We start from the raw sequence: 13146 nt of genomic DNA, 5'->3' as shown, positions 1-13146 counted from the left end.
CCTTGCTTTTTTGGTTATGGCCCTATCTTCCCCATTGTTGAAACTGTGTCTCAGCATGAAAACAAATCAATTTACAAACAACACTTAGGGCTTAGACTAAATTTTTACACAATCTGAGCACCGATTATATATAATTTAAGTACCATCTTCTTCTGAACTTACCAAGGGTTTCTCAGGTTGAACATTAGATCCAATTATACCATAACCTGGATAGTCCGCTTTCTGAGTTAATCTCATCTCTTTCTGTAATCTATAATTATTTTTTTAAAAAAATCAAATAAAAGCATAGGTTACAGAGAGCTACTTAGATGCCATTTTATTTGACTTAAACATGTTCATACTGTAAGGGATCCATGTCTGTCTGTCTGTAACCCAAGCAAAATGTGAAAAGTGCATTAGCATGGGCACGACAATTCTGAAAGCTGTCAAGAATCATATTTTGGAAACGTGTGTGAAAAATGGCAATCGTGTGGATGCCTGGCATCAGAATGCCTATGTTCCAGTAGAGGCACGTATTTTCAGAAGGGAAGAGAACATAACTGGAAAGGTGGAAACATTTGGTTTTCAACTATTTGTTATACATAACTGGCAAGAAAAAATATTTGTAAATATATAATCCCCAGCTCCAGCATAGTTAGACTTCACGAAGCGTGCTTGTACAATTCTAATTAAATTTATTGAGGTCAAAATCTGCAGAGATTTTCTCTTCCATGCACCCTGTCAAACTGGCCTCACGTGCTTTCTACATCTATCCTTCACCCAGAGATCGAACACTACCAAATGCTTCAACTGGCTTCTAGTAGATGAGGATTGTCTGAGGTGACATACATGTGTATGGATCTACCTAAAAATGTTTGCTCTCAACTTCTTGCCCATGGTGCTTTCACTGCCAGTATCTGCATTCTATCACTCTATCGTTTGCAGATAGTGACTCTAGTTCCTCTGTTTAGTGCATTTGCAAAATGATGTCTGACACTTGCTCAATTTTGAGCAATGCAAAAAGCTTGAGTGGGTTTTCAGAAATTTGTAAACTATAAATGAGACATTGCTGGTGTACAGCTCTCTAATGTGGAGGCACTAGCCCAAGGATAAACATGAGCAAGACCCATGAGGTCCAGAAAGTCCTATAGTTGAGTCACTCCATCCATCAAGCAATCTACTTGTTACCAAAGAAATTCAGGGTATTTGCCACAAACTCCCAGTTCAGAAGTTTATTCAATGCAGTAATCACTCTTAGCTTGAAGAATTTTTTATATCTCCCCTAAATTTGACTTTCACTAATATCACCACTTCCCTCTTTATTGTACCATGACAGTGCACGAAGTAGTCCAAATTTCATTTATTTCTCAACCCAAGATCAATTCTCAGTTGTTCCTATTTGAGACTCGAACAGATCATATTGTCGAGGCTTGAACAGGTCATATTGTCCAGTCTTTCAAAATTTAGTCTTTATTAATATTCAAATGATGACCGAAATACCATTTCACAGCTCAGTTTTGGATTAGTGAGGGGAACAATGCATTCTTACTCTAGAATCATAAAATTCCATTCTATTATTTCTGAACTTCCAATTTGCTTCATGCTCCCTGATTAGTAACTTCAGTTTTACCTGTACCAGCAGATGCCAGCAATGATCAGTCCAGAGACCCCAGCCACTGTGCATACAATGATCAAAGCTGAGGGATGAAGAATTACAAATGTCAGTAATTTTCAAAACATCTCCACTTGAGACATCTTTTCTACATTCCACACAATCTAAATATGTAAAACTGTTACTTTACCAAATCTAGTTTGACTAATCAATTAACACAGGCCATCTCATCCATTCAAGGGGTACTAAATGGGAAGTTATATAGCAGATGAGAATCTAAAAAGGTAACATTCTCCATGGATAAGAATTCAGTGTGCGACCACACAACATTTTCATAGCAAACCACCCATTTTCTGTGAAGCACTAATATAAAATTAGCAACCATTGTATTTTACATGCTGAACGTTCCATACAAATTCCAGAAAAAAAATGAACACTCAAGTCTTCCATGCGTGAATTGTACTGGTGTAAAATAGATACAACACCATTTTTGGTAGATTGGGAACAAAATTGGCATCATCTCAATCAACATACACCAAAAGTCAGTCACAAAAGTACTCACTGGCAGCAAATGCAATACATGAAACAATGGCCGTAACTGATTACATACTGAGAGATACAATTCGCGTGTAAATACAGAACTGAGGTGTTATGCATCAGCATAAATGTTAGTTTAATAATTTTAGAGAGAGAAAGCTGGTCTTTGGAACTAGCTGTAAACAATTCAATTTTCACTCTTTTACCGTAAGCATAACGTCATGAGGAAACATTTAAGTAAATTTCATGGCTGGTACCAGACTAATTACCTTCCAGAAATCTAAATACCAAAATTAAACAGAACATCAAGGCCACGCTTGTAATTGCTTACTGAAAAAAAAACTTTTTTGTTCAACAAAGCATACAGGTCTGAAGAAATACTGCAATGGCACAACAGCACTTCTGATCATACTTAAAAAAATCATTCTTCTTAAAATCACAGACACAAGATGGAAGTTATCAGAAAGTTTATGTGGACTTCACTAAAGCCTTTGACAATTTCCCTCATGACAGACTTGAACAAAAGGTGAAGTTACATGGTATCGAGGGAGCTGGCAAGATGCATGCATAGGAAACAAAGGGTAGCAATGGAAGGATGCTTTTCGGAATGGAGGGCTGTGATTAAGGCCATTCCACAGGGATCAGTGCTAAGACCTAGCTGATTGTGATCTACATAAATGATTTGGAGGAAAAGGTGACTAGTCTAATAAGTAAGGTCGCCAACTAAACAAAGACTGGTGGGGTTGTGGATAGTGAGGAGGTTTGTCAGAGGATACATAGCTGGCTATAGATCAGTTGGAGGCATGGACATAAAAACGATAGATGGAGTTTAAGCTGGACAAATGTGAGGTGATGCGTTTTGGAAATTCAAGTACAGTTGGAAGTTATACAGTGAATGGCAAAACCCATAGGAGCATTGATATGCAGACAGATCTGAGCATGCAGGTCCACAGATCGCTAAAGCTAGCAGCGGAGATAGATAAGGTCATGAAAAAGGCCTGTGGCATGCTTGGAAGGGGCATTGAGTTCAGGTAGTTCTGCTATAACAATTAATGCAAATTGGCTGTAATACAATTGATAAATACTGGACACTGCTAGGATAATGCAAACTTTCTGCTGTACAGGTATAGCGATTTTCTATAGCGTGCAGTCACACAATAATGCAACTATCACATGAAAGGAGAACTACCTGTGTAAGGATAGGCAATTTACGCTGCAGCTTTATAGAACTTTAGTTAGGCCACCCTTGGAATATTGCCTATAGTTCTGGTCACCACACGACCAAAAGGATGTGGATTCTATGGATGGGGTACAGAAAAGGTTCACAAGGATGTTGCCTGGTATTGGGGATTTTAGTAAGAAAGATTGGATACGTTGGGTTTGTTTTTACTGGAATGCAGGAGGTTGAGGGTGACCTGATAGACGTTTATAAGGTTGTGAATGGCATTGAGAGAGTGGAAAGTAGGCTTTTTCTCAGGGTGGAGGGTCAACTACTAGGGGACACAGGTTCAACATGCGAGGGGGCAAGTTTCAAAGATCCGTGAGGAATGTTTTTCACACAAAGGGTGGTGAGTACCTGGAATGCGCTACCAGAGGTGTTGTTGGAAGCAGACACAATAGCAGCATTTAATGAGCACTTGGACGAATACATGAATAGGAAGGGAAGAGCGGGATACAGATCCTGCAAGTGAAGACAGTATGGAAGGGCAAAACAAGTTGGCAAAGGCTTGGAGGACCGAAGGGCCTGTTCCTGTACTATATTGTTCTTTGTATACCTAAAAATACGTTCCATATGTCTGAAGCTTGGGTAGAAATTTGTACTTCTGACTTTGAAACATTGGTAATCAGACCTGGATAATTCACTCAATTCCTGTTAGCCTGCCATAAATCAGGGTAAAATCTTTTTAAAAATAAATAACAGGACTGTTTTTTATTTGCTGCCTGACATGCTCACAACAGTTAGATGCTACTTCACATTTAATAGCCTGTGATTAACAGAAAAATGAGATAAATGGGGACTGTCAAGTTAAACTGTGGATGTGTGATCACCAGATTGGTACTTCTGTGTTAATGAAACTGTCAACACGAAAACAAGTTGAAAATTTATATAGTCTTGAGGCTGTGTCAACTGGTTTCAGGTTTTGAGGCCTCTGAAATCTGAAGCCTATTTTTACATTAATCCAAGTGCCACTGAGGGTTTCAAACAAAACTGTCTTTTTAAATTTTCTTAATTATCACATATTAGTGGCTTTGAGATTCACAGAAGGGTTAATAGGAGGGAAAGCTGAGGAGGCACCTAGTTCACTTCTCTAATAAATGCTGTTAAGGTGTCATGGATGTCAAGAAATATCTAAATTACCTGAACATCACAATTAAGCCAATCCTTAAAAAAAAACAAGCTAATGTCAGTAGAACAGTACGACGTACAATATAGCAACATGCTGCTCTGATCAGAATTACTTCTGCTTATAAGACTTCAGCTTATACTGACTGTTGCTGCCAACAGCAGCATAGTTTGTGAAATATCATTTTACATTAATTGAGACACAAAAAATTAATCGCTGGCTTTGATAGACTGGACAAGGAAAATGTTCTCCCCCAAATGGGGAGGTCAACTAGTGAGAGGGGTGGGGGAAATGGAAGACACAGGTGATTGGTAAGAGATTAAAAGGAACTTGAGGAAAAGCTTTTTATCAGCCAGAGGGTGGTGTGTGTATGAAGTTCACATTCCGGGTTGGTGGGTTTAAAAAGGAGCCTGGATCTGGTCCTGATGCGCAGTAATCTGCAAGGCTATGAATCAGGTGCTACAAAGTAGGAATAGAATGAACGGCAGTTTATTCAGCTGCCAGACACAATGGCGAAGTGGACTCTTTCTGTCCTGTAACTTTAGTGTGGTTCCAAAGTTATTTAGCTTCAGCTAACACAATACCAAATATTAAACTTGGTAATGTCACCACGTGTGTGCATCTGTCCTTACTCGTTGCAGGGTGGTCAGGTGCAGCCCTGGAAAGGCTCCTAAAATGATGTTCACCCCAAACCAGTTAACTCGCCTTTTAGGAAGGGTACTGGGCAGTCAGATCCTCTGTTCAGTCAGGACAATCTGAATGAGGAATGCTGACTGATTACGTATGCCTTCTTTTGCTGAGGATCCATCAGCAATTCCCCAAATATTTCCTGGACTGACTCAGCTATGGCTTATGTGGCTCTACAGGACTGTATTTTTTGGTATGTTTATATTCTCTGGACTTTTGAGCAATCAGGATATAAACTTTAAACACTTAAAACAAAGTTTTTTTGAAATGCAACGCATACTTACTGAGTAGGATGGCATCGGTGAAAGGAACATCTCTCTTTGGAATACTCTTTATTGCTGCCACTTTACCAGGAGCGTTTGGGGACGTGCTTGCTGTAGTAGATAACATTTCTTTATTGGATGCTATGTCTGCACGACCTCCTTGCGATTCATCTTCTAATTTAGCAGGTTTATTCTTGCCAGCTGTTAATGTACAGTAATGATTACAAGTTGCTACTTGATAAAAGATCCATCTCAATATTGTTTAGAACAAAGTGTAAATAAGATGTGTCAGTGCTACGAAGGTCTGACCCCATTGAATCGCAGGGTTGTGGGAGATAGGACGACTGCTTGCAGTGCAGGGCAGTCCCATCTCTGTTGTGGTGTTGCAATTCAGCACAGTCAAGTCGTCCTTGGGTTTTACCACAGGGAAGATCAGTTCTAAACTACTCTCAGGCACCTCATTCTCTCCAGCTGCTATAAATCTGTTCTCTGGACTTACACTGGATCACCATTTACAAAGTGAAGATGACACTTATTATTTAATGCAAATTCAGTGTTTTAATAATGTTGCATTGTACAATTGGCCAGTGCTGAGGCCTTCTGATTTCTATCTCTCCTCCTTCAAAGGAACAATAAATTATCTTGATGCACTTGTCTTGCTCAAATATGCTTTCTTATCCAATGACTGTCTGCAACTTACAGGAATATTGAATCAAATCCTTACACATCACTGTCCAGACATGTGCTTTACCAAAGGAGATGCTGATTTTTCGTCAGCTTTTCTGGTTTAGGAATAAAAGTTCAGTGTGAACTCTTCACAATTTTTGTTTTTAAAATACTGATTAGTTGTGAAAAGACAACAATGTTGTGGTTTAATTTATTGCTTTGCTCCTTTTCTTCCTTCTTTTCTGCTGCTGTGGTCTTTTCAGCAGTCATTAATACCTTCCCAATTCAACCTCCTGTACTTTGCAGCTTCTGCCTCAGTGCCCAAATCCAAATGAAATTACCAAAAAGTTCAGTTTCCGAGTCTCTTCCACTCTCACACCTAATCAACTATATTTCCACAGCGTGTTCGACAGTTTCAGACACTGTCAACATAAACTTTCCCTATAGTCCTAAACTGTGACCATTCCTTTCAAAATCATTTTGTTACATCTACGCATTTAATTTTATAACCAAATAAAATCAGTTATAAAATTTCTAACATACAAGTGTTCAATCTCATATCTATCACAGAATTATAGAACATAAGTCTGTCCCATCAATCTTACCGCCTTACACTGCCTCATAGCCCTGCAAGTTTCACCTTCAAATATTTATCCAATTCCTTTCTGGAGTTCACTATGGAATCTGCCTCCACAATCTTTTCAGACAGATCATACATCACTGTTAAAACAACTTCCACTGTCTCTATTGCTCAGGGCAGCAGGAGCAGAGTAATAATGTCACTAGGTTAGTAGACCAGAATGCTAGATTAATCTCAAGGGACAAGGGTTAAAATCCCACAACGGTATACTGTGAAATGTAAATTTAGTAAAAATCTGGAATAGAAAGCGAGCAAAATGGCAACCATGTAACCACTACTGATTGTGGTCTGGTTTCCACTTAGTTCACTGATGTACTTTAAGGTCTACATGTAGTTCCAGTAATGTGGTTTAAGCTGAACTGCCCTCTCATCAATTAGGGTTGGGCAATAAATGCTGACCTAGTGCCTGATTCACACATCCTATAAACAAATTGCCAACTGTCTTAAGACAACAAAGTGTGAAGCTGGATGAACACAGCAGGCCAAGCAGCATCTCAGGAGCACAAAAGCTGACATTTCGGACCTAGATCCTTCAACAGAGGGGGTCTAGGCCTGAAACGTCAGCTTTTGTGCTCCTGGCCTGCTGTGTTCATCCAGCTTCACACTTTGTTATCTTGGATTCTCCAGCATCTGCAGTTCCCATTATCACTGCCAACTGCCTTAAATCTGTTCCCTCTGGTCAATGACCTTCCTAGAAATACTTTCTTTTTACACATTAGAAGTAAACAAAATAGTTTTGAAGAACTCCCATAATGTCCCTGCTCCAAGGACGGCATCGAAGATTTTCTAGTTTTCTACATATAAATAAAGCATCCCTTTCCTGGTACCATGAAATAAAATGCACATTTTGAAGATAAAAAATATTCCTAAACATATGCACTGTCTAGGCCCGAAACGTCAGCTTTCCTGCTCCTGAGATGCTGCTTGGCCTGCTGTACTCATCCAGCTCCACAGGTTGTTTTTGAAACTGGGGAGGAGAGAAAATTGGAAACTGAATGTGTAACAATTTACATTTCACAGTATACCGTTGTGAGATTTTAACCCTTGTCCCTTGAGATTAATCTAGCATTGTGGGAAAACAGACCATAGTCCCAGAGGACCACGGGTTGCTCTCCCAATACAGAAAGACAATTGGTGGTGAGTTTGATGTGAAGGTCATCAATCATCAGGCAAGGTTGACATCAAGAAGGCAAGACATTATCCAAAGCAGAAAGTTAACCCGCGCTGTCGGCATCACTTTGCATCACAAACCGGCTGTCCAGCCAACTGAGCTTTTTGACTAGTGGGAAAATAAGGAGGAATGAAAAAAAATGCACTGTAAACCAAAGATGGTGGATTGGAAATAACAAAGTGTGGAGCTGGATGAACACAGCAGGCCAAGCAGCATCTTAAGAGCACAAAAGCTGGCGTTTCGGGCCTAGACCCTTCATCAGAAAAACACCAGCTTTTGTGCTCCTAAGATGCTGCTCGGCCTGTGTTTATCCAGCTCCACACTTTGTTATTTCGGATTCTCCAGCATCTGCAGTTCCCATTATCTATGGTGGATTAGAAGTTGCTGGACAAAATTCTGGTGTGGTGAAATGAAGGTATTGGAGGATATACAGGTAAGATGATAACTCTGATGTAATTAAATACAGAACAAAGTAGTCCACAAGACCAAAAGGAAATAGGGAAGCAGGGCTTTATGCAAGCAATCAAAAACTTTGAATAAGCTAGTCAGTGTATGGCAGGTAGTGAAACCTTCATTCATTCTTACACTTCTCTCGCTGTTGACAGTCGCGTGTCAATAGACAACAGCAGGCAGTTCTGCACACCCAATCCCAGCTCATGTAGCACTGCAATTATCACAGCAATAGATCAAAGTGGGCTATTTTATAGCAGGTAATGATAAGGATTGACCAACAGATAGGATCTGCCTGCAGCAGTGCCGTTAAACAGAGCATCAAAACCCTGCAGGGGCCTTAAACAAAAGGATACAATGGGTTTCAAAGCAACTATTTCAAATTTAGAGTTTGATCTGAAGCCTTCTGTAACTGTGTACAGTGTACTTACTCTCTGATGCTGCCGCCAGTTGTTGTGTATGAGGCATATCCTCTTTTTTGGCCAAGAGTGATGCTATGTAATCAATATCACCATTGATATCTGAGGGTCTATGATGTATCCCTAAGGGAGAGAGAAAACAAATCTGAATACCCCAAGTTTTGCAGTGCTTGAAATGAGAATGAGAGAACACAAAAATCAGTCTGCTACTGGGTGCTGATTACCTAATGGGTGAACAGGCTCAAATCTATTGAAAATACAGCTAACCAATTAATCTTTAATATTCAGTTTAAGCTCATTTGAACAGTTAATTCAAAATAAGATAAAAATACCTTTAGGGTCTAACTTCAATAAATAAATTAATTACTTTTTTCCTTGGGACTCCATGATTGAATCCCTCAATCAGGTTTTTTTCCCCCCCACAACTACAGTATTGAAACAGCATTCAAAGTTACAAATGACAATCCATGTGACTAAGAAAACAGAGATAACAACGGACCTTAGGCCTGATACGTCAGCTTTTGTGCTTCTCTGATGCTGCTTGGCCTGCTGTGTTCATCCAGCTCCACACTTTGCTATCTCAGATTCTCCAGCATCTGCAGTTCCCATTATCTCTGACTAAGAAAACAGATTTGTCCGCGCCTTCGAGACCAGTCTTCAGCCTTTGACATAGTTAACCACACAATTCTCCTTCAATAGCCTTCTACTGTCTAGCTGAGCAGGGTGTAATGCATGTGCCTGGTTTCATTATCTATACAGCTGTAGCCAGCATTGGCTTCCAGCTCCTAATCCATTACATTGTGTCCCCAAAGATCCATGGTTCTCTTTGGCTTCTTGTCTACATTTTGTTCTTCAGTGATTTCAGTTACCACATGTACACCAACTACACCTAAATCTACCTCACCACTACCTCTCTCTAACACTTGCTTGTCTAACATTGAATACCGTACGATAAACAGAAATTACTTATTACCTAAATATTGGGAAAAGGAAAGCTATTGTCTTTGGTCCTTACTAAAAACTTAATTCTTTAGCCCCCAGTCCCATTCATACAAACAGGAATTAGGGGCAGAAGCAGCCCAATCAGCTCCTGAATCCAGGCTTGTCATTCAGTAAGATTATGGCCAATCTGTCTAATTTGAATTTTGCATTCCCATCTAGCCTAGTTTTAAACACACCCCACCAACACACCTCCACCACCTTCTTTGGCAGTGTTCCTAAGCCACACAACCCTGAGAGAGAAAAACATTCCCATTGTACCTCTTCACACCAATATCATCTCCTGGGAATGCAAAGAGTTATAGCATAGGACACTCAGCCCATCATTTCTGTGGTGGACAAAGAACACTACCAGCTTCTGGTCCTTTGTCCTATAGATTAATGCATCTCCAGTGCACATTTTGGTTATTTTTAAACGTGATGCGAGTTTTTGCCTCTACTGACCTTTCAGGTACAGAGTTACAGACCTCCATTATTTCTGGGTGAAAAGATTACTTCCTCCTATTCCTTTTAACAATCATTTTCAATCTATCCCTCTCCCTGAAAACTGACTGAGGATGAATCAGACTGTTTGAAAACTTGGATATTCTTCCAATGGCTCTATAGAGCATCTTAGAATGTTTTGCGACCATTAGGGTGCTATATAAGTACAAGTTCTCATTGTTGAACACAATTGCACTTATTTATGGGAATACACTAACTTTAACTGCATTAACCTATAATGAGAAATTCACTTGCAAAGCTCAGATCCCAGGATACTCCATTCAGATCATGCATTTCCAATGTCACCATTTACTGTGTCTGCAAGATTTATTTGACTGCAGCTGGAAACAATCCCAAATCAAACCTGCTGCAAACAGCAAAGCGTTTTGCCAAATCCAGCAAAGAATCGCTGAGGTTGTTATCTGGAGATCTGTGTGTCAGAACAGGGTGGCATATTCATTACAAAAAGCTGCACTTCTACAACAGTCAACCATGTTTGACTACAGACATATGGATATTGAATGAACAGAAATTCATTTTCCGTTCCCGACGCCTTTGCAAATGAAGCACAGCTCACAAATCAAAACTGGGCCTTGAGGCTGTATGATCACTAGACCAACACAGGTTATTACATTAGATTCTAGTTAATACAGCATCATTAATTTTTCACCACTTTCCCCCAAAACTTGCAGTCATGCACTGCATCACCTTCCTATTTGTTTAAAATAGGGGACAGGGGCATCATCAATTGGGCCAGCATTTGTTGCCCACCTGTAGTAGCCCTTGAGAAGATGGTAGTGAGCTGTGTTCTTAAAACCGACAGTCCAAGCACTGTGGGTAGATGAATCTGTATCATCCTTATTCCCAGTTTTTACAATGGGCAGTAAATACCAGCAGAATGGATATATGTACAAGCCAAAAACTGTCCTCACTGTGTGCCTGACCACAAATCCATTTTCTAACGGCATTCATCAGCAGAGTTCCTTACTATTCCATGGCACTGGGGTCAATTATAGTACTCCTAAATGTATCAGTAAACTCAGCAAAGGCTAGGGAATAAGACTTGGAACTGCTGAAATGCTGTCTTCTCAACTCAAAGAAATTGAATGCTGGCATTGACTGAAGACTACAGTAAGTGTTTTGATATGGTCAGAATTTCAGAAACGAGGAGCAGAAAACAGATTTGAAGACAGCGCTTAGTTTTGTGTTGCATAGACAAATTTAAATGAAGAAAGTTAGATGCATCAATGACTACTCCAAGACTGGTGCAATATACATCTAAATGGTTTTGCATCTGGAAAAATTAGCTCAAATATTAAACTAAATATGTTTTATTTCATGAAATAATTCAGGTTGCAATCTGTAAGTGAATAAGACAGTGCCAACTGACAGCATCATGGGAACCAAAGAAACTGTGTAAAAACGGCCGTATTCACTTTGAATGGATCATCGAGAGAAAAAAAGAGAGTGAAGCACAATTCAAACAACAAGATTAAGAGAACCGCACATCAACCATGAAATTGGGGATAATAAAAGACTTGGTTTGTTATCTTGTTAAATAAGACTGTCAACACCACATACCACAAGGGCCTGAAACCCCCAACAACTATAGGCTGTGTGTGGTTGCAAGTGGAGGTTGTAGGGATCCTAGTAATCATCTTACCACTCTCCCTCTGGACAAAAGCAAACAGGGTCCTGCTTTGAGCAGGAGGGCTTAACCAGGTCTGCAGGAGATGGTACAGATGTAAATCAGCTGCTTGCAGTGTCAAATTGCAAACACTCCATGGGTCTGAAAGAAGACAGATGGGATTGATGAGAAATTGACTGCTCCATAATAGCAGTCAACAGCTCCCTGTTGCTCACAATGAGCAGCACCTTTTACTGCAACATCCCTTACAATTTGTTTTAGGACAGGACAAGCCCACTGGTGCCTGGGCTGGAGCAGCAACCTAACGGGTTTAGATTGATTTAATTATTTGGAAAATGCACAACTTGAGATAATGTCTGTACTTTCAGAGACAGTACAGTTGTCTGAATATACTTTGTTCACCAAAACACTAAACTGCATACAATTCAGTTTTCTTATCTGGTCTTTATCAGTGAATTGATGTCTGGTAAGCACGCAAGGTCTTTTTACATTAGGACCCGGTGCCGTCTTCAAGGGCTAAAAGGGACAATCTGCAATGGAGATACTATTGCACGTAATATCATTACATTACAACACTACTGCTGCAGGTAGTCTAGCCTCTGGAGGTAATATTACAAATGCAACAGAAAGATGGCATTGCTAGCACCTCCAGAGACATTCCGACCCACCAGATGTATGCTTTTGATTGGGCTAACAAAAATGAAAACCACCCGCAAGATACATTTTCCCATTACCATAATACTGTGTCCTGTATCCCGAAAAGGTATATCCTGGCCCTCTCCTTTAACTAATCCACATGCTGCCTTTTGGCAATTTCATCCAAAAACACAGATGACTTCATCTGAAAATAAGAAACACACAGCTCTACCCTAACACAACATCCCGACCCTCAATTATAAAGGTGGCGGCGCTGGCCGTCTTAAAACGCAAAAGGGTGGATTATTCCCCGAGACCTGATCAGGTGTACCCTAGAACTCAGAGGGAGGCTGGAGAAGTGATTGTAGGCCTCTTGCTGAGATGTGTATCATTGATAGCCACAGGTGAGATGCCAGCAGAGAGCAGGTTGGTTAACATGCTGCCAGTATTTAAGAATGGTGATGAGGAAGAGCCAGGGAACTAGAAACCAGTGAGCCTGACATTGGTAGTAGGCAAGTTGCTGGAGGGAATCCTGATGGACAGGATTTACAGAGATAACAAAGTGTGGAGCTGGATGAACACAGCAGGCCAAGCAGCATCTTAGGAGCACA

At 40.2% G+C, this 13146-nt stretch overlaps 1 protein-coding gene across 1 annotated transcript in view; it reads right to left on the bottom strand.

Annotated features, from left to right (window-relative positions):
* LOC125465253 (neural proliferation differentiation and control protein 1-like) overlaps positions 1-13146 on the bottom strand; it is a 184640-nt gene that overhangs the window by 8110 nt on the left and 163384 nt on the right. Inside the window, exons 7-10 of the mRNA XM_059638142.1 lie at positions 8782-8892; positions 5445-5624; positions 1610-1676; positions 163-250 (exon numbers count right to left, since the gene is read on the bottom strand). Coding sequence (XP_059494125.1) covers positions 163-250; positions 1610-1676; positions 5445-5624; positions 8782-8892 — 446 coding nt within the window. The remainder of the gene's footprint in view (positions 1-162; positions 251-1609; positions 1677-5444; positions 5625-8781; positions 8893-13146) is intronic.

Source organism: Stegostoma tigrinum, chromosome 29 (assembly GCF_030684315.1).
Source record: "Stegostoma tigrinum isolate sSteTig4 chromosome 29, sSteTig4.hap1, whole genome shotgun sequence".
NCBI classification, from domain to species: domain Eukaryota; kingdom Metazoa; phylum Chordata; class Chondrichthyes; order Orectolobiformes; family Stegostomatidae; genus Stegostoma; species Stegostoma tigrinum.
The sequence above is the reverse complement of the archived record's forward strand: the minus strand, read 5'-3'. Positions and strand labels throughout refer to the sequence as shown.